This window comes from Macaca fascicularis, chromosome 17 (genome assembly GCF_037993035.2).
Source record: "Macaca fascicularis isolate 582-1 chromosome 17, T2T-MFA8v1.1".
NCBI lineage: Eukaryota > Metazoa > Chordata > Mammalia > Primates > Cercopithecidae > Macaca > Macaca fascicularis.
The window spans coordinates 12119349-12147193 of NC_088391.1; the positions used below are offsets into that span (position 1 = coordinate 12119349).

General features: G+C 43.0%; 1 protein-coding gene, 1 long non-coding RNA gene and 1 other non-coding gene across 3 annotated transcripts; 1 reads left to right on the forward strand and 2 right to left on the reverse strand.

The window, feature by feature from the left end:
• Window positions 1-375: 375 nt before the first annotated feature.
• N4BP2L1 (NEDD4 binding protein 2 like 1) lies at window positions 376-27721 on the reverse strand. Its single transcript, XM_045376963.2, is given in 8 exon segments — window positions 376-2844; window positions 3969-4045; window positions 6570-6658; window positions 6977-7104; window positions 15304-15374; window positions 15832-15963; window positions 15965-16037; window positions 27489-27721. Coding segments are annotated over 8 exon segments (1014 nt in total). The 5' UTR covers window positions 27674-27721; the 3' UTR covers window positions 376-2585.
• LOC141408962 (uncharacterized) lies at window positions 18757-24845 on the forward strand. Its single transcript, XR_012426808.1, has 2 exons — window positions 18757-19023; window positions 23763-24845. It is a non-coding gene; the product is annotated as an uncharacterized lncRNA (long non-coding RNA).
• On the reverse strand, window positions 19726-19852 carry LOC123569895 (small nucleolar RNA SNORA16B/SNORA16A family). Its single transcript, XR_006693780.1, has one exon. It is a non-coding gene; the product is annotated as a small nucleolar RNA SNORA16B/SNORA16A family (small nucleolar RNA).
• Window positions 27722-27845: the final 124 nt, after the last annotated feature.

Below are 27845 nucleotides of genomic sequence, written 5' to 3' on the forward strand. Positions count from 1 at the left end.
TGCTACTCCTTGTAACTTAAGTATTCTGCAAGTCTTATTAATGTGACTTAAGTTTTATTTCTAAAACAGTTTGGTTTTCACATCCTAATTTTGCAGTGATCTACTCTAGAACAAGGAATAAAACTTGGGTTTCAGGAGAACAGAAAAAAATTATAAGAATTTCACCTTTTCTTTTTTGAATCCTTGGTAAAACTGCTATTGTCTGTTCTCATGTAGAACACCCATTATATTGATAGATATTTAATGCACACTTTTTTATAAATTATAAAATCTAAATTACATGAACAAAATATGAAGCTTGAGTATATGTGTATATTATCCCCTCAAAAGTGACAATTTAATGATTACAGAGTCAACACACTGCATTATCAGGGATAATGGTAAAAATTTGTGTTATTTATTCAGCAATCATTTAATGAGATCCTATTGCACATAAAGAGCATTTGCCAGCTTTATGAATGATGCAGACAGTGAACACAATACAAGTCAATACTGGGTGTTCAAAGAGTTATACAAATCAGGAGCCATGGGAGTTGAAAGGAAAAACAGATCACTTCTATAGGGGATAACGTTGATGGCACTGATCAATTTTTATGGTTTACAGACCAACTATTTCAGGGGTCAGCTAGGGGAAGAAGAGACATTAAATAGGCCAGGAAACTATTCTTTAGAGCTCTATAAAAGTTATATAACCCTAGTGGTCACTCACTTAGCCCAGGTGAGCCCAAAACCCTGAAGCAGGGAGCCAGCCAAGTCAGGAGGGCTTGAATCTGGTCCTTTGAACCGCTCCTGTGAAATCAAAGGAGGGTAATTTCCACTTTGGGCTCTCTGACATTTCTCCCCTCTACTAGCCCAGATGAGTCAAGCCATCCATATTGAGCTGGTTGTGCCACCACCCTATCAACCAAGATACCCAGGACCACCTGGGCCTGGAAGATGGGAGCATTGTTAAGTGGATCATTAGGAGATTATTGTATGTTATGCTTGGAGATACAGAATTTAGCAAAACTGATAACACCTTAGATTCATTGTTATTTACTATTGTCAGCCAAACTTAAAGGAGATACCAGTTTTTAAAATGTTAATGAAGAAAACATTACATACGTGTTGCTGGTAGTCAGGGAGATGTTGAGCAGGTTTCAGTAGTGTCAGATAATGTTAAAACAGTCTCATGTACACAGATCAAATATATAAGCAACTAAATTATAAGGTTGCTTTTGTCATTACCTTTATGATCCCTATTTATTAAAAAAAAGACCGGTAAATAAGCCTGTGATACAGAAAAACTGGTATATTGTTGAGTTTCTTGGCATTTAGGTAATTAAATTTTTTTATTGTTGAATCAAAAAAAGATCCAATGACAAATCCATATAAATGTGATACCATTTACAATTTTTAATAACCATAAAAAGCACCATTATATAGGACACTTAAAATAATTTTTCACAGAACATTAGAAAGAAGCTGTTGGCCAACAAGAAGTAGAGCATACGTCCTCTGTGGTCTTGTCTATCGTGATCTCACGCTAAATCTGATTCCAACCTGTCGGAAATTGATTTGGATTCATAAATTCAGCATCAGTATAAGAAGACATTCCAGAGTTATGAGGACTTGATTGTCTTAATGCCACATAAAACATCAACTGCTCATTTTGTAATGAGCATGGCTTTTATATATCCCTGTATGACCTATATCCTGGGGTGCCTAATTTCTTGCACTCCCAAACATTTGAGCTGCCAACTAATTACACATGTTAATAGGCATAATTTTAGAAGTCATTTAGCTATTCCTTTTAAAAGTTAGTGTTTTATGAAGGCAGGCTTATTTTATTTACACTATTAGCACAACAGCCAAAAGTTATTCAGGTTTAATCCTCCTGAATAAAGTAGTAAAAACACAAGGTGTGACTTTAAATAATGATACTGATTTCCCTCAGTAGCTCCTATAGCTATTACGGATTTGACAGTATTTTTAACAATGATACATCATTAAAATAAAGGAATAACTTCCCAAAGTGTCTACTTTGAAGGACGTTGTTCCCAGATGTATACTTTCTGGCATATTAACATTAAAGGAAAATCAGTATCATAGAGTCGCACATCTCACATTTTTAGATACATAGATTATCAAAATAGCAATGGTGCTAAAACTTTTCCTGCCCCCCCACCACTTTTCTCCACCTTCCCAACTTTCCTGATGGAGATGAATTTCCTGAAAAAATAAATAGATCACTTCAGAGAAAATGGTACTGAAGCTTATATATAATATAAACGCTTTATTTCATCTATGAACCTATGTAAATAATTATGTTCTTGGGTGTGTTCTCAAGTTTTGGTTTCAAATTCTTACCCTAGAGAAAGAGCCTGTTGACTCAAATCTGCAGAATTCCCAGCATCAGACCATGCATATAGAAGCACTTTAACAAATTTTGGTGAAGATAATGAATATAATGACTTTGCTCAGAAACGTTTGAGTTCAGCTATTTAACACTGGAATTGGAGCTCTGACTAAAATGCAACAAAGAATAACAAATATTGAAGTAGAAACTGACTTCGGAAAATTCTGCATGGCTGTAAGATAGGCCTCTAATATCCATGGTGACAACCGCCCCTTCTGTTATAGGAGCTCTCATTTGTAAATCCGCCGTGGGCCCTCCGGTTTGGAAACTCTGTGTAGGAATTCCAGTATCTGGCATTGTTGGAAGGCAGTGCATTATTCCTGTCCTGGCTTCTGTTCATTCTGCTTGGTTTTTCTGCATGAAGCACACTGTGAAAGGTAACATTGTGTTCATACCGTTCTTTCATTCGGTGGATTTTTTCTCTTGAGACACCATGAATGTTTCTTCTACGTGGAAAAAAGAAATGCATTTAGTTAAGGGAGGATATCACAATGAGTTACTTATATTTCACAAGTCCTCTAGGATTGCAGATATTGCAGTCCCTGTTCTCAGGACTTAGCTGTGGCAAAAGCATAATATCTTGTTCAGCAGTTCTCTTTCAGCCTCCATTCAGGTTTTTCATGCTGCCCTGCATACCCCAAACCACCCTGAGGCTAGCAAGGAGCTAAAGCTTCAGAAATGCTTTGTTTCTGGTCCTCTCAATTACGTGCTTCAAGACATAAAAGAACACCATGAGATTTTTTTAAAATCATACATTTGCCTGTTAATGTCATACATATATCTATCATCTATTTATGCTAATCAGTCCCTGATTTATACTACTAGGAGATGCTTATTAAAACAATCTTAAATTCTAGTGGGCAGAAGTATCAACTGGGGATATAGTTAGAAATATAATTACCAGAGATTCCAACTACTGAATGGGGTCCATGAACTCGGATTTTAATAGCCACCTGAGGCAATTCTGATGGAGTAGTCCACAGATCCACTTTGAAGACACTATCTGCCTATTACCATAAGAGGAACCAGCCTTACTCCTAAGAAGTAAATTCTTATCTCACTGGCTATTGTAAGTCAATGACATTATCAAACAATATAGATAGAGAATATCCGAACCCATGCACTCAATCAACAAGTTAGTATTATTTGAACATTTATTGCTGTATAAATTAGAAGCAGCATCTAGATCATAAATGAATCGCAGACTGCTCAACATCTGAAGATCTTTATTTAGCCTAAATGCAAAAACACCACTGACATGTGCAGTCCCATGCAGAGAAAGTGCTTTTCAATGTTCCTTGATGAAGAAGCATTTTAGCAGAATGTTAAATGCATCCTTTTAAAGGACCAAGTCCAAGCCAAGATTTAGCATTTAGCATTATATTAGAAAACTGACCCAAAACTAAAGTCTTCACATTAATAATTCCAAAGTTATCAATTTCCAAGATTTACCATTTCTGGCCTGAAAACTACCATGTCCATTTCCAGCCTGAAAAGATTCTTTTGTTCGGTCTGAAATACCTGAAAATAGCAGGATACATAATGAGAAACTAGAAAAACAAAGAAGTACCTTGCTAACTCTTGAACGTTGAATTTCCAGCGAGTGTCAGGTTCTCGGAATATAACTTCATAGTTATTTTCAAGTGCCTGATTTTTCAAAAGTACATAAAACATTGAAGACATAGTATGTATGTTTGGGAATGTTTATGCTGCCATTTAACATTTACTACAGATCTTTTCTAGAATTCCTTTTGTTTTACCAGTAATCCAATGCCTTAATTTATCATAATAAATGCAGTTGTTTCATTCCCATACTTAGCCACTCTCATAATTCTCCATGATAAATTTTGCTCAATTTTATCTAGTATGTAGGAAATTTGTAAAGGTTCTTTGTTTTGGATATCTTTAAAAATAGATGACTGAGCTAGTTTAAAACATCCTGAACACCGGTATGAGCAGTGAACTCAGTGACTTCTCAAAGTCACTTACAGGATTTTTGTAGATTTACTTGTCAGATGCCTTGTCCTATCCCTCATGCCTTCCTTTAGAAAGTGGGAGTACCATAGGAACATAACTGGTGAAATAAAAGTGATAGTCACTTACTTTGTATCAACTTCCCTCCAAAAGTAGCTCTCCCCATTATGCAATACGATTTGGGTCAATGCACCGGGCCCCGTTTCCTTGAGTTCAGAGAACTATTATAATTTCCTTATAAACATCCAGATATTGTTTGCATTCATAAATTGACTACTACCTTATCTCAAACTGAATTTTCTATTATCACTATAATTTATTGTGTTTATAAAACATAGAGTGGAAAGAGCTAAGCAAAAAGGTTTCCTTTTCACTCTTTACATGGGCACTTCTCAGTTGGGAAGTTTTTAAATAACACAACCGGAAACCTCTCATTTTTAAGTCTAATGAATAGCTGAGGATGCCTGAAAAAGAGTATACATATCCAGAAGATAAAAAGTAAACTGAGGCCGGGCACGGTGGCTCACACCTGTAACCCCAGCACTTTGGGAGGCCGAGGCGGGTGAATCACTTTAGCTCAGGAGTTCGAGACCAGCCTGGCCACCATGGCAAATCCCCGTATCTACTAAAAATACAAATACTAGCCGGGCGTGGTGGCACGCGCCTGTAATCCCAGCTGCTGGGGTGGCTGACACATGAGAATTGCTTAAATCTGGGAGGCAGAGGCTTCAGTGAGCTGAGATCATGCCACTGCACTCCAGCATGGGAGACAGAGTGAGACTCTGTCTCAAAACAAAACAAAAAAGTAAAATGACTTCCCTTAGGCTACTGGTCAGTTAGTCCTTAAGTCTTGGTTTTAAGTGATGGCCTTCATTCAATTGACTCTTCACGTGCCTGTTCATTTCTCGCCCAGGTAGACTCGACATGAACTGAAGTAACCACAAGTGTGCGGCTCATTCTTCTTTACATTCACCGAAGCCCCACAATCTGGGCATAAGTGGAACTGATGATGATCGTTAGAGAAAAGCACACCTGTAGGTATGCCAGTTAGCCCCAAATGTAAAAAGAAGCCTAACATCGTGAGCCCAGTCTGGACCTATTCACTTCACAATTAACCAGGTAGGGATTCTGCGTGATGCAAGGAGGATACTCCACTGTGCTTCCTGCCCCATTTGTATGGTTCTGGATCCTTCCTCCTTTCTAGACCCAATAGGGAATGAAAACATTATCAAAAGAGATGGAATATGTATGAAAAAAGACCAAATAGACTTCACAATTAAAGGATAATGTGCACACTGTTACAGGCATCATGCTGTTCTTTGCTATTCTGACAATGGAGAGCTGAGTTTTATATTTATATTTGCATTCTGTCATCTCAATAAGATTACAGTGTTAATCCTAATTCTGTTTTTATTTTTTAATTTTTAATTTTTTTTTTTTGAGATGGAGTTTCACTCTTGTTACCCAGGCTGGAGTGCAGTGGCGCGATCTCAGGTCACTGCAACCTCTGCCTACAAGGTTCAAGCGATTCTCCTGCCTCAGCCTCCCAAGTAACTGGGATTACAGGCGCCCGTCACCACGCCCGGCTATTTTTTTTGATTTTTAGTAGAGATGGGGTTTCACCTTGTTGGCCAGGCTGGTCTTGAACTCCTGGACTCAAGTGATCCGCCTGTCTCGGCCCCCCAGAGTGCTGGGATTACAGGCGTGAGCCACCACGCCCGGCCCTAATCTGTTTTTAAACTAAAATATTCTGTTGCCCTGGAACTCCCAGGCAGCAACAGTACACGGTGTGGAAATCCCCGGCTCACCAGAGGCAGAATGGTCCTGTTGTGACCTGTAACTCCACTAGGAGCGTCATCTAGTTGAGTATTGCTCTGCACATTTCAGTGGGTGCTCCTCTGTATGCCTCGCCTTAGGAAAGTAATTAAGACAGAAAAGTTATCAAGAATTCACACCAAGGACCATTTGCCAAGGACTATTTTTAAATTGTATCCTGAAGTGAGATTAGCATCTCAGCAAACTTCAGCCATTGAACAGCAGAGAAACACTGACATAAAACCTCGTTACCTGCTCCCTGAGAGAACTACTGTTAGCAAATATGAAATCATGGAACATCAGAAAAAGAGGAAAGAACAGATGCTTCAACTTTCTCACAAAATGTCCATAACTGAAAATTCAGAATGATACTTCTTCCTACCATGACTGCATAGGGCTTCATTTCCCAGGCGTGGAGGTTGGTATTATCAATAATAATGGGGGATATGCCATTCCTCATTGCTTTTCTTGCTGCAACACAATGTTACATAACAGTGAACAACATGCAACAATCAGAGGGAAGGGTGAGCGTAATCTCTATTGGTCATTTTTATTACAGGATGCCCTCATCTCCTCATCACACAACTTCAGTGCCACCTATTTCAGAGCCCACTATCAATAATTTTCTTTCTCTGGAATCTAAGGAGGTTACGCTCTGGTGTTCTGTTTTGGGGAAGAAAACGGCAGAACTTTCGGTTAAACTCCTTCCATTAAATTTATTCATTCTGCAGCAGCTACAATCTATGTGCACATCAGGGTTTCCTAGGAGTTTGGAAAGGAATTTGTCACCTCTTTTTTGGTTCCATTCATGAGCTTCCTCCAGGAAGTCAGGATTGAACTCATAGGCACCATCTTCCCTGAAGAAAAAATCATCCGTGCTGAAAATCAGGGCCCTGGGAAAGTCATGCTGCAATTGTCTGGAAAGTGGAGAAATTAGAGAGATATTTTCAATATTATGTATAGTCTCAGTAGAAATAATTTCCTTCCATCTCTAACATTTAGCGGTTGTAATATTGAGACCACCAGGTTTGGAGTTGTTAAAATGCAGCTTTAAAAGAGAGATGTTTATGATGTCTAGAAGGCATTACTCCTTAGCAGGAGGTGGGAGAGGGCTGAGAGGCGGCAGTGTGTGCTGCTGGTCCTTGAAACTAAGAGGTACAGTCACTGCCGCTGCCTTCTGCAGCAGCAAGGACTGACTCAAGAAGAAACTGAAGCTAAGCTGGGGGCCTGGTGACTGTCTTTCCTCCTGAGCACCAATCCCAGTGCCCATTTCTCTCCGAGGCACCAGTGCCCCTGCCCAAGACCTGCCCATGGATGCCAGACCCCCATGTTGCAGCCCTTCCCTCGGCCCCCTAAACTCTGAGCTGGCCCATTTCCTTGGAGCTCTGTTCTCTGTAAGGACCCATCTGAGAAGCTAGTTCTAGTATGAAACGTGGGTAAGTGATGCATGTGCTCTACTAAATGGGAGAAAAGCAAAACGGGAGAAGGAAAGCGACAGAGCCACTGTCCCCTACCTTCCTACCCTCCACCACTCTGAGCGTAAGTAGGAAATAGCACAGCAAAAAGAAACACCACCATGGAGCTCCCCTTTAAAGCAAAACCAAAACAAAATGAAGATGCTTATTCAGTGCTGCACAAAAGAACTTCAAAGAGAAGATGTTTCCACTTGAAATCCTTGCTCGTACTATCTTTTGGCAGAAGGTGGATGTCATGCTCTGGAGGAACTGGAGACGTCTCTGAGCTTCATTTCCTCATCTGTAAAAACTGAGGACAAACAAACCCAGCCGACAAACAAACCCAGCCAACAAACAGAAAATATGGTCACGTGGCCATGCTCAGAATAAGAAGATTTTTAAAAATCGGAGGAAAAAACGTTGGAGAATGACAAGGGCAGGAAATGCAAAGAGAAAGCAAAGCTATTCAATGTCTTTTTTGTTGTTGGTCTTCTCCATGGAGCAGAATGATCTTTAATCCAGGAAGAATGGAACAAACATGAGGCCTTGGAGCCACAGATGAGTAAGCACTTCAGGTGCCCTGACAGGCTTGGGAGCTTCTTTCTCAACTGTAAAACACAGATAATTATCCCTACCTATTAAACAGAGCTTCTAATCAGGCTGAAATGAGGCCGGTATGAGAAAACATTTTGTACCCAGTAAGGCACTTTACAGAAGTAAAGTGGTGTTATAATAACCATGAGGCCACATTGACCAACCCAGACTGTTTATCTGCCACGGTAATAAACACATCAGAGAGCGCGTGTCAAGTAGCCCTTGAGGTACTGCGGTGAATTAAGAGAGAGATGAAAGACAGAAGTAAAATGCTTCCATTTTCAAAAATGAGTGAATATACATTCCAGAAATGGTAACTAAATAGCTGTCAAAATTCTTCAGAAGCTTGATAGCATTTAAAAAGAAGGCAGCGCAGATCGCTGAAAAAGTAATTCCAAACCAAATGCATTTTCTTTTTTAATGAACTAAACAGTGGCAAACAAGGAAATTCAGTGGACATACTATCTCTGTTTAAACAGGAATCTGACAGTCTCCCTTGATAGCCTTGTGGGGGAAATGCGGCCAGTAGATAATATACTTTAATACCAAAAGAATATTAGTTAATTATCCAACTCATTAAACATTTATTGAGCACCTGACATGTGCCAAGTGCCAGGTGAAGCGTTAAGGTACAGAAAGTAGCTGCTTTCAAGGAATTCATGGCCCAGCCAAAGGAGTCAGCCAGCGCAGCGCACAAAGGAAAAAGCTGGCCCAGCAAAGCGCTGAGAGAAAGGGTCCGGAGCCGGGGAAAGGGATGCAAAGGAGTGATGCAAGTTTGACTTAGTCCCTGAGGGATGAGAAAACTGTTGCCTCTTGGGGGAGGGGCTGAGACCCGGGCAGGAAAGAGAGGAGGAAGCGAGTGCCCTAGGGCTTGTTAGGGGAGAAGAGGCTGTAGGGAAAAGCAGAAAGACTCTAAGGGTTAGAAGAAGCAAATCATCTTTGAAACACTGTTTTCAATTCCGACTGCCACACAATTTAAAGAGAAATTTGGCCACCTTGAAGGTGTCCAGAGAAGAGTGACCAGGTACATACAAGGTCCAGAAACCATGTCGGAGGAACAGAGATCATCGAAGAGAGGCGGAGTGTTTCAGGCAGAACAGATAATAAAAGGGATAAGGTGATAGTTCTCAGACCCTGGGAAGCCTGTTGTGTGGATGCGGGAATGAACTTCTTCTGTGTTGGCAGTTTGGGCTGGGCTCAGGTGGGCCGATCTGCAGGCCTTGCCTGGGGTCCCTGTGGCAGCTGCGTCACCTGACAACGTGGGGCTGGGCAGAGTGCCCTAAACAGGGTCCTTCACACGTGTGGTGGTGCTGGCTGTCACTCCGCAGGGCCTGTCATCCTGAAAGAGCCGCACCCAGGCCTCTTCACAGACCGCGGTATTTCAAGAGAGCACGACAAGAAGCTGCTTGCCAGTGCTCCCGCACCTTGTGTTGGTCAAAGCGAGTCACTTTGCTGGCCCACATTGCAGGGCGAGGAAAGCAGACTTCTTGATGGAAGGAAGAGCAAAGAAAACGTGGCCACTTTAAATCTAGTACAGATAAAGCCAGTGACACGAAGGGAGGGGTAAGTATAAAGACTTGAGCAACCCATGCTCATAGTTTCCATATGAATGTCTGTTATTCCACTTTAAAGATAGGCAAATCGAGAAGTCCAAACCTTAACCTCCGATGCAAACAATTATAGACAGGAAAAACACCTAAGGGTAGCACTGATGCATTTTCAGGTATGTGTATTTTATATTTGTGAACACTGTACAGTTTTAAAATGATTTTCATCATTATTATTTAAATAATGAAAGTTGTGTTCAGAGATTAAGTAATAGTGTATAATGTGTTTCCTTTATCCTCTGTATACTCAGTTAAGCAGCCACGGTAACTGAATCCAAGATTTTTTTCTCTTTCTGGTCCCAGATTTGATATCCCTTCTACACCTGGTTTCATTTGTTCTCCTATTAAGTCTGCTACTTACCAGTTTTGTTTTGTTGTTTGAACATTTTCAGATTTGAATTTTTTTTTTCATATACATACCCTTATCTGCTCTTGTTTTCCTCTTTGTGGTTTGTATTATTGATTGGAAGTTAATACTTTATAATATTTCCTTTAAAAAGACTTTAAGGCATGAGTATCCAATTCACTGTTTCATGTTTGTTTTATTTGAATCCTATTTCCTTCTAGAAAATAAAAACAGCACATAACACTACTGCCCTTTTAATTACAAAATTTTACCTTAGAGTAAAAGCTAAATGGTTCAGGATCACTATGGGGCAAGAACACCATGTCATCATTTCCTGAGACATATCTGACAGTGGCCTCCATACTCTTCCTAACAAACAGGCAGACAAAAATAAGGGTGTTTTTCCACCTTTAAGGCGCTCATGGATTTTTTTTTTTTTTTTTTTTTTTGGCCTGTATGATCTTCCTGAATGACTTCAAAACTCGTTTTATCTTCACCTAAATGTTAAATTAGCACTAGCAGCCATAGTAGTATGTTGAATAGGCAGGACAATAAAAACTCTACTAGCTAAATAAAGAACTGATTAAATAGACAATCTTGAGATTCTGAAACTTAAGTGGAAGCAATAAATACCATTCCATCAGCTTCAGAAGTGATGAGGGTTAAGCCCCAGTTCTATCTTTATGGTGGTCAGGAGCCTCATGCGTTAGGGAAATTGAGAGAATGAAAATAAAAGGGAAAAAATAGAAAGGCAATTAATTCCATATAACCTCCACCTGCTACAAACTCCCCTGAAATTCATTTAAAATCACTATTATGAGAGAAACTCAGGGACTAATCTTGATTTCACAACTTATTCTTTTGTGTAATTCTTTATTTAAATAATGGAGAATCATAGAGCTATATTTAGATATTTCTTCAGCCAGTCACTCACTCACTGAGAAAGTCAGACATTGCATGTAATTTTAACTTGATGCCCAGCTTTTTACTAGGGAAATTTTCAAGCTTGCAAAAGTTAGATGGCATAATATACTCAATCCTCATATACACATGACCAGTTAGCATCATATGGCCAGTCTTCTCTCATGTCTTTCCTATTTCATTCCATCAGTCACTCCACCAGTGTTCAGTCTCCCTGCTTGTCCCATCAATGTTTTCCTCCAGTTGGTTTGTGTGCATCAGGGACCAAACAAGATCCACACATTGTATTTGGTTGCCATGTCCCTTAAGTCTCATTTATCCTATAGTTTACCCTCTCCTCTTGATTTCCACCTGAATTTCTCCCACCACAACCTTTTAATTAGAAAATATAAAAATCTATGGAAATGAGTTGAAAAACAGTATACTGAACACTGCGTACCCTTCATCTATGGTCACCAGATGTTCACATTTTGCCTTATTTTTTGTCTCTCCTATATATATTTTTGGAGAACCATATGAAAGTAAATTGCAGGCGGGCGCGGTGGCTCACGCTTGTAATCCCAGCACTTTGGGAGGCCAAGGCGGACCGATCACTTAAGGTCAGGAGTTTGAGACCAGCCTGGCCAACATGGCAAAATCCCGTCCCTACTAAAAATACAAACATTAGCCAGGCTGGTGGCGCACACCTTTAATTCCAGCTACTCGGGAGGCTGAGGCATGAGAATCACTTGAATCTGGGAGGCAGAAATTGCAGTGAGCCAAGACCGTGCCACTACATTCCAGCTCCAGCCTGGGTGACAGAGCAAAACTCTGTCTCAACTGTCTCAAAAAAAAAAAAGACGGTAAACTCCATACATCGTGATACTTTATTCCTAAATTCTTTGTCAAGTATCTCTTAAGAATAAGAACAATTCCTTGCATAACCATAATATCATTATTGCATCTAACAAATTAAGGCAGAGTGCCCTAAGCAGGGTCCTTCACACGTCTGGTGGTGCAGGTTCTCACTCCGCAGGGCCTGTCATCCTGAAAGAGTGATTAATTCATAAGAGCTAATGTTAGGTGTTTATTTTATTTTATTTTTATGTATTTATGTATTTATTTAGAGATGGAGTCCCACTCTGTTGCCCAGGCTGGAGTGCAGTGGCACGATCTCGGCTTACTGCAACCTCCACCTCCTGGGTTCAAGCAATTCTATTGCCTCAGCCTCCCAAGAAGGTGGAATTATAGGCACACACCACCATGCCCGGCTAATTTTTTTGTATTTTTAGTAGAGACGGGGTTTTGCCATATTGGTCAGGCTGGTCTCCAACTCCTGACCTCAGGTGATCCACCTGCCTTGGCCTCCCCAAGTGCTGGGATTACAGGCGTGAGCCACACTCCTGGCCTAATGTAAGGTTTTTAAATTTAAATTTTTTAAATTTCCCCAATGGTCTAAAGAATATTTTTCATAAGTTTCAAGTACTGCATTTGGTTATTATGTCCAGTTAATATCTTTGAATCTAGAACTGTCCTCATGCTCTTTTCGTTTCTCTAGTTGGCATGAGAATGTTCTGCATTCTGGGTTTGTGTGGTTGTTTCGTAGTGATTAAACCCAGATTAAATGTTTTTTAGAAGCAAAGTACAAAGGTGATGTTTGTGTACTTCTGATTGCACAAAATGACAGTCTGTCCCTCCAGGCTAAGTTCAATGCTAAGTTCCATCATTTGGCTAAAGGGTGGTGTTAGCCAGACCTCTTCACTGGAAAGGTACCTCACTTCCTTTGTAATATTAACTAATACAAAACTGTGTATTTTTTTGGGACAAAACTGTGAGCCCATGTACCGATCCAATTCTCTGTTTCCCTCAGGAATCCTTACATCTATTTCTCTGATCATAAAACAAAAAAAAGTGCAAAAAAGGAGGGAGGTTCCTCTATTCTCCTATCTACAAATAATTATTAACATTTTTGTCTTCTTTCCAGGACTGGAAATATATATATAAAATTTCTTTTTTTATTTTATCTCTTGTTATATGAAGAGGAACATCATGTAGAGTAGACCAAGTTTCACCAAGCTCTTTCTTTTTTTTTTTTTTTTTTTTTTTTTTGAAGACAGAGTCTTGCTCTGTCACCCAGGCTGGAGTGCAGTGGTACGATCTCAGCTCACTGCAGCCTCCGCCTCCCGGGTTCAAGCGATTCTCCTGCCTCAGCCTCCTGAGTAGTTGGGATTACAGGCATGTGCCACCATGCCCAGCTAATTTTTGTATTTTTAGTAGTGATGAGGTTTCACCATGTTGGCCAGGCTGGTCTCGAACTCCTGACCTCGGGTGATCCACCCTCCTAGGCCTCCCAGAGTGTTGGGATTACAGGCGTGAACCACTGTGCCTGGGCTAACCAAGCTTTTTTCCATAGCAAATTATTTCCCACCTTATAAAATATTCTTCTATGACATGATTTTTAATGATACGGCATACTTATTCCTACGGATGTGCCATAATGTAATGCCTAACCAGTAACTTAATGCTTAACCAGTGGTCTATGGTTACTTACTTAGTTTGTCCCTACTTCTTTAATTATCAGCAAGATTAGCTTGTGTGTGTACTGATCATTTAGAGATATTCTTTTGTGAACTGCACTGTCACATCCTTTGGTAAATAAAGCCTCCTTATTAGGAGGTTTATCTTTCTTATTGAATATCAATTTTTTATTATGTACAGCAATTGCTTTTTAATTTTGTTTATAATAATCTCTAAAAGTCTAAATTTTAGTTGGGTTCAGTGGCTTTCTTTTCTTTTCTTCTTGTCTTTGATTCCTCTCATGATTGGCTAAGATTGGTTGTTCCAATAAATTCTATTATTTTTTTTAAAAGAGTACTAAGCAGTGAACAAAGAGCTTCGCATATATTCTCTCTTTAACCTTTATAATCTAATTTTATGAAGTAAATCATTTTACTTTTACTTGGTTTACAAATAAAGAAACCAGGGCTTCAAGAGCTTAAAAACTGGCTTGGGTTTCTACCATTTGCATGTGGGGCTACCAGAACCTTACCTCAGGTCTACTCAGTCAGGGCACATGGGTGTTACAGACTTTGTGAGCTCTTGGGGGTCTGAGAAAGTCTTTGTATGAAAGACAACAGACTAGATGAGAATTACTGAACTACAATCTTTTTCCCACAGGCATTAATATTTTAAATGTAAGTTCCAGTTCAACGTGGGTTCACATGCATTGAACAGAAACCCCAGTTAATGGATTTCTAACAGTGGTGGCTTCAATAAAATTAAAATGTCTATATCTTGCATGTAAAAATCCAGAGGTAGAATCCAGAGCTGGTATCACAAATCCATGATCAACATGGACCCAGGAGTCTAGCATTTTTTTTTAGCATGAGGCTTCCATTCTTCAGAGGGCCTCCTAGTGGCCACAGCAGGGCCAGGCTGCACCTCCATGTTCCACACAGCCGAAGAGGCAAGGGGGCCTTGAAAACTAGTTTTAGAGTTGGGCACACTGCCACACCCAACAAAGTGTGCTTGCTAAAGAAGAAAGGGAAGTTAACTAACAGCTTTTGCAACAGTCTTTCCAGGATATATCTAGATATTGAATTGTTTTTTAATCACTTCTGAGTCTTCAAGTCAAATATGTTCTATGATATGTTTATTTGTTTATTTATATAAACAAATTTATTTATTTAAATAAACAAATATGTTTATTTGTTGCTTTGGTTGTATTTACTCTGGTGATTTTTGGCCATATTTATTTTCACATTTGTCTTCTACATTATTGTTTGATTTTCTGCATTGTGACTCTGCTTATCTCTAATATACTTCAAACTTCCAACAGTTACTTTAGATTCTTTTATATATCATTTAACTCCTTTTTAATTTTCTGCTTCTTAATCAACTTCCTTCATATTTCAGACTCCTAATCAGGAGTTTTTCTTTAATCTTTTATATCACAGAGAGGAATTTTTTAGAAAAAATGTAAATATAGAGAAAGACAAAAGAAATAATAAAACACCTGCATACCTACCACCTAGAGCTCATAATCATGAACATTTTCTCATACTTGTTTTGTTGGCTTAAAATTCAACCAACCCCCCACCTTAACTCTGGCACTCCCAGACACCTTTACCACGCTTCTCTCTCCCTTTTTCAACAGCACTTATCACCACCTACATTAACATACGGTTTCCTTAGAGGTTACATCCATTTCCCTACCTCTGGCACATAAGGTCCACAAGGGCAGGATCTTTGTTTTGTTCACTGATGATTCCCAAGTACCTAGAACACTGTGTGGAACATATAAACACTCAATAAATATTTGGTGAATTAAAAAATGAAGGAGCATTACATTTTTTAGATCTATTCATGTTGATATATAGACTTAGTCCATTTTCTTTAACTGCTACATAGTACTCCATTATCAGCAAAATAATAAATATAGCCAGTGTTTATTAAGTGCTTATTGTGTGCTAACCACTATTCTAGAGGCTTTACATTTTTTACATAATGCTCAAATAGACCTGGGATATAAGTACTGTTATTAATCCCCAACCCCCGTGTTACAGACAAAGAAATTAAGGCCAACGAGTGGTACAGCTGGATTAAAACCTAGGAGTCTGGCCCCAGAGGTGCACACTAAACTGCTGTGCTTGAGCGCTGTAAAATAACCACATTTATTTATGTATTTTCTCTAGTGATACTTTTTTGCAATTTTCCAATTTCAGTGAACTTCCTTATGCCTACCTGTTGTGCGTATGTGGACGTTTATTGGGGATATATAGCTCCAGTGGCATACCTATGAAATCCTTTGCTTATTTTTTGAGAGAACAGAGCAGAGCAGATGCTAAAATTGCCTTTTTTCCTTGAGAATTTTTTTCTCTCTGATAGAATACATGTTCCATGAAGACAGGAATTTTTGTCTTCTTTGTCCACTGCTCCATTCTGACCATCTAGAAGAATGCCAGGCACATGGGAGGTGCTCAATAAATATCTGTGAGTTTATTAATGGCTCTTGGCTACAATGCTCTTTTGGCCTAATTATGCAAACTCTTTTTATTCACCCCCACCCCCACCAAGACGGAGTCTTGCTCTGTCGCCCACAGCTGAAGTGCAATGGTGTGATCTCAGCTCACTGCAACTCTGTCTCCTGGGTTCAAGCAATTCTCCTGACTCAGCCCCCTAGTAGCTGGGATTACAGGCATGCGCCACCACGCCTGGCTAATTTTTGTATTTTTAGTAGAGATGAGGTTTCGCCATCTTGGCCAGACTGGTCTCATACTCCTGACCTCATGATCCACCCATCTCGGCCTCCCAAAGTGCTGGGATTACAGGCGTGAGCCACCACGCCCAGCTGGCAAACTTTTTTGTAAGGCCCCAAGCTGTGTGAGAATTTCTATTTACTCATTTTTGTACAATGAGAATTTTATCCAAACCTTAGATTCAGTTCACCCCTGATATGCTTTGGCTGTGTCCCCACTCAAATCACATCTTTAATTGTAGTTCCCATAATCCCCATGTGTCATGGGAGGGACCTGGTGGGAGGGAATTGAGTCATGGAGGCGGTTACCCTCATGCTGTTCTCGTGATAGTGAGTTCTCACAAGATCTGATGGTTTTATAAGGGGCTTTTTCCCCTTTTGCTCAGCACTTCTCCTGCTTCCACCGTGTGAGGACATGTTTGCTTCCCCTTCCACTATGACTGTAAGTTTCCTGAGGCCTCCCCAGCCATGCTGAACTGTGAGTTAATTAAACCTCTCTCCTTTATAAATTACCTAGTTTCGGGTATGTCTTTATTAGCAGTGTGAGAACAGCAAACTGGTACCACAGAGAGTGGGGCGCTGCTGTGAAGATACCCGAAAATGTGAAAGCAACTTCGGAACTGGGTAACAGGCAGAGACTGGAACTAATAGAAGGGCTCAGAAGACAGGAAAACGTGGCTAAGTTTGGAACTTCCTAGAGACTTGTTGAATGGCTTTGACCAAAATGCTGATAGTGCTATGGACAATGAAGTCCAGGCTGACGTGGTCTCGGAGATGAGGAACTTATTGGGAACTAGAGTAAAGGTCACTCTTGCTATGCAAAGAGACTGGTGGCATTTTGCCTCTGCCCTAGAGATCTGTGGAACTTTGAACTTGAGAGAGACAATTTAGGGTATCTGGTTGACAATTTAGGGTATCTGGTTGAAGAAATTTCTAAGCAGCAAAGCATTCAAGAGGAAGCAGAGCATAAAAGTTTGGAAAATTTGCAGCCTGATGATGTGATAGAAAAGAAAGCCCCTTTTCAGGTGAGAAATTCAAGCCAGCTGCAGAAATTTGCATAAGTAACAAGGAGCCAAATGTTAATCACCAAGACAATGGAGAAAATGTCTCCAGGGCATGGCAGAGGACTTCATGGCAACCTCTCCCATCACAGGCCTGGAGACCCAAGAGGAAAAATGGTTTCATGGGATGGGTCCTGGGCCCCCTAGCTGTGTGCAGCCTTGGAACTTTGTGCCCTGCTTCCCAGCAGCTCTGGCTGGCCATGGCTAAAAGCAGTCAATGTACAGCTCAGACCATTGCTTCAGGGGGTGCAAGCCCCAGGCCTTGGCAGCTGCTACATGGTGTTGGGCCTGCAGGTGCACAGAAGTCAGTAACTGAAGTTTGGGAATCTCCACCTAGATTTCAGAAGATGAATGGAAATGCCTGGATTTCCAGGCAGAGGTGTACTGCAGGGGTGAAGCCCTCATGGGGAATCTCTGCTAGTGCAGTGCAGAAGGGAAATGTGGAGTCTAAAGCCCCCACACAGAGTCCCCACTGGGGCACTGCCGAGTGGAGCTGTGAGAAGAGGGCCACTGCCCACCAGACCCCAGAATGGTAGATCCACCGACAGCTTGCACCTTGTGCCTGGAAAAGTCACAGACACTCAACGCCAGCTTGTGAAAGCAGCCAGGAGTGGAGCTGTACCTTGCAAAGCCACAGGGGTGGAGCTGCCCAAGGCCATGGGAACCCACCTCTTGCATCAGCATGACCTGGATATGAGACATGGAATCAAAGGAGATCATTTTGGAGCTTTAAGATTTGGCTACCCTGCTGGATTCTGGGTTTGCATGGGGCCTATAGCCTCTTTGTTTTGGCCGATTTCTTCCATTTGGAATAGGTGTATTCACCCAATGCCTGTACCCCCATTGTATCTAGGAAGTAACCAACTTGCTTTTAACTTTACAGGTTCATAAGCGGAAGGGACTTGCCTTGTCTCAGATGAGACTTTGGACTTGGACTTTTGAGTTAATGCTGGAATGAATTAAGACTTTGGGGGACTGTTAGGAAGACATGATTGTGTTTTGAAATGTGAGGACATGAGATTTTGGAGGAGCCAGGGGCAGTCCCCACCCAAATCTCATCTTGAATTATAGTACCCATAATCCCCATGTGTCATGGGAAGGACCCAATGGGAGATAATTGAATTATGGGAGCAGTTACCCTCATGCTGTTCTCATGATAGTGAGTTCTCACAAGATCTGATTTTTTTTTTTTTTTTTTTTTTAGATGAAGTCTTGCTCTATTGCCCAGGCTGGAGTGCAGTGGCACAATCTCAGGTCACTGCAATCTCCATCTCCCGGGTTCACATGATTCTCCCGCCTCGGCCTCTTGAGTAGCTGGAATTACAGGTGCTCGCCACCACGCTTGGCTAATTTTTTTTTTTTTTTTTTTTTACAGATGGGGTTTCACCATGTTGGCTAGGCTGGTCTTGAACTCCTGACCTCAGGTGATCTGCCCGCCTCGGCCTCCGAAAGTGCTGGGATTATAGGCATGAGCCACTGCACCTGGCTGATCTGATGGTTTTATAAGAGGCTTTGCTCAGCACTTCTCCTTCCTGCCGCCATGTGAAGAAGGACATGTTTGCTTCCCCTTCCACCACGATTGTAAATTTCCTGAGGCCTCCCCAGCCATGCTGAACTGTGAGTCAATTCAACCTCTTTCCTTTATAAATTACTCAGTTTTGGGTATGTCTTTATTAGTAGAATGAGAACAGACTAATACAGCCCTTAAAGGAGACTGACGGAGAGGATTCTTCTTGGATCCCAGCACCTCTGAATGCTACTGACATTCTCCTTGAAGACTTTAAACTGGGACATAGAAAACAGATTGCATGGCTCAGCAGCCTGAGAGCAGGGCAGGAGCCAAGCTATAGATGACATGGGCAGTCTCCCCTGAGGCCAGGTGTGGCCGGACCTGGGCAGTGCTGCCACCCACTCCACCAGGGCCAGGTCCTGTCCTTGGAGAGTCGGGCCTCAATCACTGCTAGCCTCAAGTGTCTCCAAGCCACAGTGATGGAGACAGAGGACTTCATGGCTAGGGGGACTCAGGGAACAGTTCCCAGTCTGCCCTACTTCTCTTACCTTTACCCCTCATACATCCAAAGTAGACCATGTTCGTGAGATCCAAAGCCAGATTCCCAAGGAGCCCTCATTCTCATTTGTCAGTGTGGTCCCACAAACTCTACTGAGCAGAAATTCCTTTCAGTATCTTGCATGTGAACAGCCCCTTTTGTAGACTCTTACAGCTGTGCAGGTTTCACCTATGTTTGTGTTCTGTTGGTTCAGTCACAAGCAGAATTGGGGAAGGAATCAGGCACACCTACCTCAGTACTAATTTTTTTTGGCTGTCTTTTCCCAAAATGTCATAGATCAGTTACAGATAACAGAAGAGTAACTGTACAGGAAAACTGTCACTTTGGGCTGTCTGTGCTGCTTAAATGGGAAGACAGCTGAATCTTTGATCCCAATTTTTAAATTTCTTCTTACTGTAACTATGAGGTAAAGGAGCCGGCACATCAAACATTTTCACCTGCAACAAATAGGAATCTTTTTTTTTTTTTTTTTTTTTTTTGAGGCGGGGAGTCTCGCTCTGTTGCCCAGTCTGGAGTGCAGTGGCTGGATCTCAGCTGACTGCAAGCTCCGCCTCCTGGGGTCACGCCATTCTCCTGCCTCAGCCTCCCAAGTAGCTAGGACTACAGGCACCCGCCACCTAGCCTGGCTAATTTTTTTTGTATTTTAAGTAGAGACAGGGTTTCACCGTGTTCGCCAGGATGGTCTCAATCTCCTGACCTTGTGATCCGCCCACCTCGGCCTCCCAAAGTGCTGGGATTACAGGCGTGAGCCACCGCGCCCGGCCAGGAATCATTTTCTTATGCACCAAATTGGCTATTCTTTCTTTTTTTTCCCCCCCTCGTCTGTTCTCCACATCCCATTCATTCTATTTATTTTATTTTGTTGAGATGGAGTTTCGTTCTTGTTGCCCAGGCTGGAGTGCAATGTCACAGCCTGGGCTTACTGCAACCTCCGCCTCCCAGGTTCAAGTGATTCTCCTGCCTCAGCCTCCCAAGTAGCTGGGATTACAGGCACCTGCCACCATGCCAAGCTAATTTTTTGTGTTTTTAGTAGAGATAGGGTTTCACCATGTTGGCCATGCTGGTCTCAAACTCCTGACCTCAGGTGATTCCACCTGCCTCAGCCTCCCAAAGTGCTGGGATTACAGGCATGAGCCCCTGTGCCCAGCCTCATTCTTTTACATTTCTCTTTATGTGAATAATCTGCTCTTTGGTTTCGTTCTTTACTCAAGAGCCATGCTGACATCCAAGCTTCCATATCTTAGGAAGCATCTCACATTGCGTTTCATTAACAAATCCATTCATCAAATGTTGAGTAAAGGCCTGTGATGTGCCTGGCCTTTTAGGAGCTGGACAGAATAAAGTTCCTGATCTCATGGAACCTACATCATATCTCATGAAGCTTATGTTCTAGTAAAAGAAATAGATAATAAATAAATATACGTCAGGTGGTACCAATGCCAGGAAGAAAAGAAAGCCAAGGTACAAGGCAACAAATGGTGGCAAGAAAGCCCCTTTCAGGCCCTCTTCTTCAGCATATCCTTAAAACATGGGGAAAGAGTGCTGGACAATCCTGGCTATACAATCATACTTCAGCAGGACTCCCCAATAGTTGTGAAAGGGATGTAGGTATGTTTGTCCATGAACTTCCCTAGTAATATAAGACCACTCTGTGTATTATGAAATCCCCTGGGTCTCTCAAATGTGTGACTCTCAGATCCTAAAACCCTCATCTATAAAATAAAAATGACTACATCCCAAGGCTATGGTGAAGATTCAATAAGCCAGTGTCTAAAAATGGCCAGGCAGACAGTCAGCAGTAACCATGTGCTGGCTTTTCTTTCCCCATTTCTCCCTTCCCCTTTCCCGGACTCTTACCTTGATAAAAACAGCCTTCTCCCCAAGCCATACACATGATCTGACAGAGAGCCTTATGAAGGAACAATTAGAAGGCAGACTCATTTTTCTTTATTATAAAATTTCCTTAATGCCATAGAGCCTCAATATCTTCAGATAACTTGGCATGACTAGAAAATAATTTCTTCTTGGGTTCATCTAGAGTCTGAATGGCCTTAGGCAGGTGCTATTATGTAGAGGAAGGTTCATGAAAATGCCATGAAGGAACTAAGGCATTGACTTATAGATATCCTAACATGTGAGCACATAAGAGACATGAGACATGTTTGGGAGTTGGAAGTTGACTACCACATCTCTCTCCAACACATCATAACCAGGATAAATATGGAAACTTATTAAAAAATCTAAATCTCATTTCCTCCCATTGCCCTCAATGTTACCATATTAATAACGAAAATGAATTCCCTGGTAATATTTTTTATATTATGAGAAACATTAATATTGACAAGAGCTTCCTTACCCTGACAGTTGAAATCTAGGTTAACTTAGCCCCCTTATAAGGCTCTTAATTGTGTTTTCATTATAAGACAAGTCAAAACCAAACTCATTACGCTTTCACCAGATCACCCCCACTGCGGCCTCTTCTTTTGGTGTACACAAAAAAGCTCTCTGTTAGAAATAGGAGAACACATCCCTTTGACCCTGATCAAGATGTTTAGCTTCTCAGTGTCTTGGGCTCAGACCAGATGAACTCCAAGGGAGTTCCTGTACATCTCCTGAACTTTTCCTATGAAAGTATTCTTCCCCTATTCTTCCTTCCTTCATCTATTTCTACTTCCTCTCGGGTCATAATCCACACCTGCAATATCGGATTGCCCAATTCAGCAGGGTCTTCTTCCATTGTTCCGACAGCTCCAGGAATGTGGTTGTGGTGAATCTCCTGTATAGCTGGGCAGTCTTTCCTCATACAGCCTCTCCAGTGAGTGAGGACAAGCACATACCACACTGCATATTTGCACTCTGTTAAATAGATACAGCTTTTAAGTCCTCATTCATCCCAGCCTCCAGAGAGAGGGTAAGGACAAGGACTCCTGGTAGTGAGGAGAGGAGATTTAGGACCCGCCTTAGGAAAATTGTGAAAAATACAAAAAGCTAGTAGTCATTTTCCAAGTAGACCTAGATGACTAAAGATTTATCACCTGTCTGACCCTCCATTTTTATATTCACAGAGTTGGAATACTGCCAACTTTCTATTTTGATCTTGCTTTTATTAATGAGAGCCCTGGCCTCATAAAGAAACACACCAGAGTCCAGGCCTGCTGGCTAGGAGCACTGTGGAGCAGAGTATTCTTTGGGGACCAACTGTTCACTACTTAGCCAATCTAACTGGCCCCTGTTCTCACTGCTTCTCACATTCCACTGCTTATTTGGTTGTAAAGTACTTTTCTCCCCATCTCTGCCTTGCCATTGCATCACATTAGAAAAGCATCCTTTCACTTCTGTGCAAGGCTCTACAATTAAAAGAAATAATGGAAAGGTACTTCTCATGATGGAAAATTCCATGTTATCCAGAGATATGAATAAGGAGAAAAGACAGCTGTCAGCGAGCATCCTTTGAGCCTAACTGAATCCATGTTACAAACCATTTGTGATGGTGCCAGAAGGAACCAGAACATTGCAAAGGATGCAACATGCACTACAATGTGGGTCCCCTGACTTTGCTTTGATTGAAATGTAAAGACTCAAACAAATTCTGGAACACTGAAATAAGATTGACAACTTTTAAGTTTTCAAATGAGATCATTAAAAAACAAAGAAAGGCTACCCTCTATTATGGCCATTTCATTTAAAAAGGATGTTTTAGTGGTATGCCCATACAATGTAATATTTTATTGAGATGTAAAAATAGTAAAGTTCTAACACATCCTACAACATGGATGAACCTTGAGAACATTAAGCTACATGAAATTAGCCAGACACAAAAGGACAAATACCATATGATCCACTTACATGACACATGTAAAGGAGGCAAATGCATAGAGACAGGAAGTAGCTGAGAGGTTACCCAGGGTCGGGGGAGTGGGGAATAGGAAGTTACTGCTTAATGGGCACAGAGTGTGTTTGGAGTGGTAAGACATTTTTGAAATAGATAGTGGTGATGGTTGTATAACATTGTGAGTGAAGTTCCACATAATACAATGCCAGTGGATTGTATACTAAAAATGGTTTAAAATGGTCAAAACTGGAAGGCATTTTCATACACACAGTGGAAAGCACAGAGGTTCACCCATGGATGCTTTCATTGAGGTAGCAGGAAGGACAGGTGCAGTTCCAGGTGAGTTTGTCAGCTGAGCTGTGAAAGAGAGAGTTCTGGCTCATCTGCTGAGAATGAAAGGGTCTTGGCATTAGATCTTATTTCGTCTGACAACAGCTCTCTACTCCTTTGTTCAGCCTTTAATGTTCTCCATGATCTGGTCCTGGGCTTACTTCACCAACGCACTCACTACGATGAAGCCTTCACTTCAATCAAGCTCGGGAGCACACCCAGCTCTCTGCCACCTCCATCTCCTTAGTCGGGCTGTTGTTCCTTTTCCTTGGTTCAGCCGCCTCCTCCCCATCTTCAAGGCCAGCTCAAGAACCGTCTCCATGTGGAGAAGATCCTTTCTCCCTAATTAGCCTTCATCCTCCTCAGCCTTGACCACCAATGGCATTTGAGATGCCACTCCCCACTGGCCCTTACCCACAGCAGTGGGCCGATTACGGCTTTCCATTGGTTAATCCTGGGCAGGCGCCTTCTCATACGGAGCTTCCCTAAACAAGTGCTAAAGGTCTTACAAGTACTCAGTGGATACCCACCTCGGCCTCCCAAAGTGCTGAGATTACAGCCATGAGCCACCACTCCACCCTCCAATTATTTCTTAGGATTCCTAGAAGTGGAGCTTACAGGTCAATGGTAAGAACCTATTTTTAAGATGCTTTTTAAATGAAATACGGGTGATAAAACAGATTTAGGGTACATGCTAATTTTTTAGTACTTTGATGTGCTCAAAAAAATTTTAACCAGTTAAAACTCCAACTTTTAAAAAATAAATTCAAAGAATTTAAATAGATGTTTTTCCACATTCCATCTACTTCAAACTATGAAAGCATGTAAAAAGCACAGAAATCTAACATTGATTTGGGAGACAAGACATATCCTAATTTCAAACAATTTTTTATTAGTTCTTTAATCAAATGAGAAAAAAAGGTTAAGCAGAAAAAGATGAACCCACATTTGTAGAAAGCGATTTCCTCCAAATTTTAAAGAAAAAAATTTTATTCTAAGAAATACATATTCATTATAGAAAATTTGGAAAATACAGAGAATAGAGAAAACATGAATATCTCAGAATCCAACAATACACAGATAACCTTACAGTTTTACTATTTTCTATACACGTGTATTTTTAAACAATTTGCTCTTTTCTTCTTCCCCACGCTACCCCCCAAAAAAGTGGGGAAGGCAGCTCCTGGCAGGCCACACCTGAGCCTGCCTCTCCACCATTCCATCCTCGCCACCGGCCTCCCTTCTGCTGAGCTGTGGCCCGTTTCCTCGCTTACGTCCCAGACTTTTCTATAAACACACAATCCACCCCACGGCATGCCAAGGCTGCTCTGCCCCCCGAACTGCCAATGCCCAGCAAAACGGGAGGACTCAAAGTCAACTGCCAAGCTACCTTCTTCACTCCAGAGCCAGGCTCCAGGAAACACCGAAGATTTATCTCAGCTGACCAACAACGGAAGCAGTAAGTAATACCTCTTAAAATGTATATAGCACTTTAAAGTTTAAAAAGTCCTCCCACACACATTTAATCTTCACAGAACCCTCTGAGGTAAACAGAACAGATATCCCCATTTAACAGAAAAGGAAACCAAGGCATAGAGGGGTTGGGTGAAAAGCAAAACTAGTGAGTGGCTGAGCTTGGATGTGGAGCCATAAACTGACTCCAAGGTCAGAGCTCTTTAACATAGCCATTATTAGCAAACTAATTTTTAATCTGACCACTGGAAATTAAGAGTCAGAAGGATCTGTAATCCTCTAATCTAGTAGCCTCTTAGTAGTCACATATAAGGAACATAAGGCCCGGAAAAACTAGATGATTGACCAAAGTCGCCAGCTAGTAAGTGACGAAGTAGGTCTGAAGGCACAGTCTTCAGACTCCCAGGCCAGTGCTCACTCCGGTCGTCCCTAGAGGAGAGAGAGATGGTAATAGGTGGTCTCTAATCGGGTGTCTTCTGCTTAGCCAAATATCAATCAGGAATTAAAATCCTAAAAGTGTAGAATGTTAGAGCCAGAAAGGACCCTACGGACCACTCAGGCAATGCCCTGGCTTCACAGATGAGGAACGTGAGTCCAAGCCCCGATGTTCCATTCTGTGTATCTTGCACCCATCATGTTACTTCCCTTCCCAACACAGTCAGAAATTAAATCTGGCCAAAGATGTTTACTTCCTTCTTTGACACTCAGTGTCTCTTTGACACTCAGTATGAGACAGGCTACAGATCAGCAAAGCGAAAGTGAAATTAAACAGGATTTGACATTCAGAAGATATTTGGCTGGTAACGGATTTACCCACCATGACTGTATCACAAAATAACCAACCTCTGCTGGGTTCCAAGGAGGCTCCCCGATTCTGCCTCTGTCCTCCACCTCCCCTCCCCAGTGAGCCAGAGAGGGTCTATTGAAATGTGTCTCTGGTTTAGGAAAGGGTGCCAACGGTCCTCCACAAGTCACGTGGCCCTACAATTTGTGAAAATGTAGCAATACTCTGGCCAAAGGCTTCTACTCCGCAAGGCAACCAGGAGCACCTCCCCAGGCTGTCCCTCCTCCTAAGGTCACTATCTCAGCACCATCGAAATCCGCACGTGACTGTCCATCACCTTGATTCTTCGGCAGTTCCTTGGTCCCATGGCTAGCCTTGTCTCTCCAGTGAGACGGGAAGCCCTTTGAGGGAAAGGGACCACTTCCTCTATTGAACAACTACGTGCCAGACAATGTGCTTGGCAGGGTAAGACATGGCTCCTACCTTCAAGAAACTTACAGAAGGATAAGCAAAACCATGTGCAAAAAAGTAAGTGCAGTCACGTAGATGTAAACAGGAAGCCAAGGAGCCCAGAAGAGGGGCATCTACTGGAGGGGTGGGGTAGATGCCCGGTCTTAAAAGCCAAAAGAAGGCGGGAGGGCAAGCCAGGCAGGAAGGCCAGCGTCAAGGAGAGCAGCGGCTTTGTTTACAGGAGATAAAAAACAGTTCGAAGTTGCTGGAACATCAAGCGCAAGGCAGGGAGCGGTGGGAGTTCAGGCTGGAGCGGTGGGGCCTAGCAAGGTGGCCGCAGGCACGAGCCCGCGTAATTCCCAGCAGCTAGGTACAGGGAGGGCCGCTTACGCAATTCGCAAGTGAACGAATTTGGGTGCCCATGGCGAGGCTCTGTCAATGACGGTCGGTGGTGGCGCCGCCAGCCCCCCATCCCCCGTGCACCTGTGCGCCTTCGCAGCTGCCAAAGCAAACGCAGGCTGCCCGACTTCGCCAGATTTTCAAAGCGGGCCGCCAGCCCCGGGCCACGGCCACGGCCGCCCCGGGCCCCCGCCCCCGGACCCCTCGTTTATCCGCTCGGGTTACAGCGCCTGTTGACGCACTGTGGCAGCCGCCTGCGCGCCAGCGGGGCCCGGTGGTTTTTCTCTGCAGTCGTCACCAGGTTTTCCCGAAGAAGAGTCCCTCCCGACCCGGGGCTGGGGGCGGCGAAGGCTGCCTCGGCCCGGCTGGCCCCAGGCGGGGCACGGCGGCGGGGAAGGGACCAGGGCCGCCGGGGCGCAAGGGGCCGCCGGGGCTTGCGCGAGGCGCAGTACCGGGAATCCGTCCCCCCGGGACAGCGCGGCGGGAAACAGGACGAGCGCCCTCTTCTCCGTGCCCGCGCCCCCAGGCGCCAGGGGTGGCAGCGGCCTCAGGGGTCGAAGGAGGCGGCTTGGGCTCCCCGCGCTGCGAGACTCAGGCACGGACTGGGGCCGGGGCCGGGGCCGGGGCAGGCGCCCGCGGCGGGGGCGCAAGCGGCGCCCGGGAGCGGCTTGGGGCAGGGGCGCGCTCGGCCGGGGCGCTTGGTGGCCCCGGGCCCGCGCACTGGCGCCCAGACCGCTGTCATTACCTGGCCAGTGTAGTTTTCCCGGAGCCCGGGAGGCCTCGCAGGAGGTAGAGGTGTTTCCTAAAGCTGTGGCGGCGCGGAGGTGTCCCCCGCGGGGGCGGCCGGGGCGGCCGCTGCCGCTGCTGCTGCTGCTGTTGCTGCTGCTGGAGGCTCAGCCTCCCAAAAGATTGAAGGAAACTGTCCTCCATGGGCAGGAGGGCTGGCTGCGAGAGCCCCGGGTTCCCTTTCCTGAAGTCACGGTCTTGGCCAAAGCTGTTGTTTTTGTGACTCTCCGGCCATGTGATGGATAGAGGGGCGGGCGCTGGGAGCCCAGCCCCTCCTTTCCACCCGCCGGAACCGCGCTGCGTGGGAGGGGGCGTC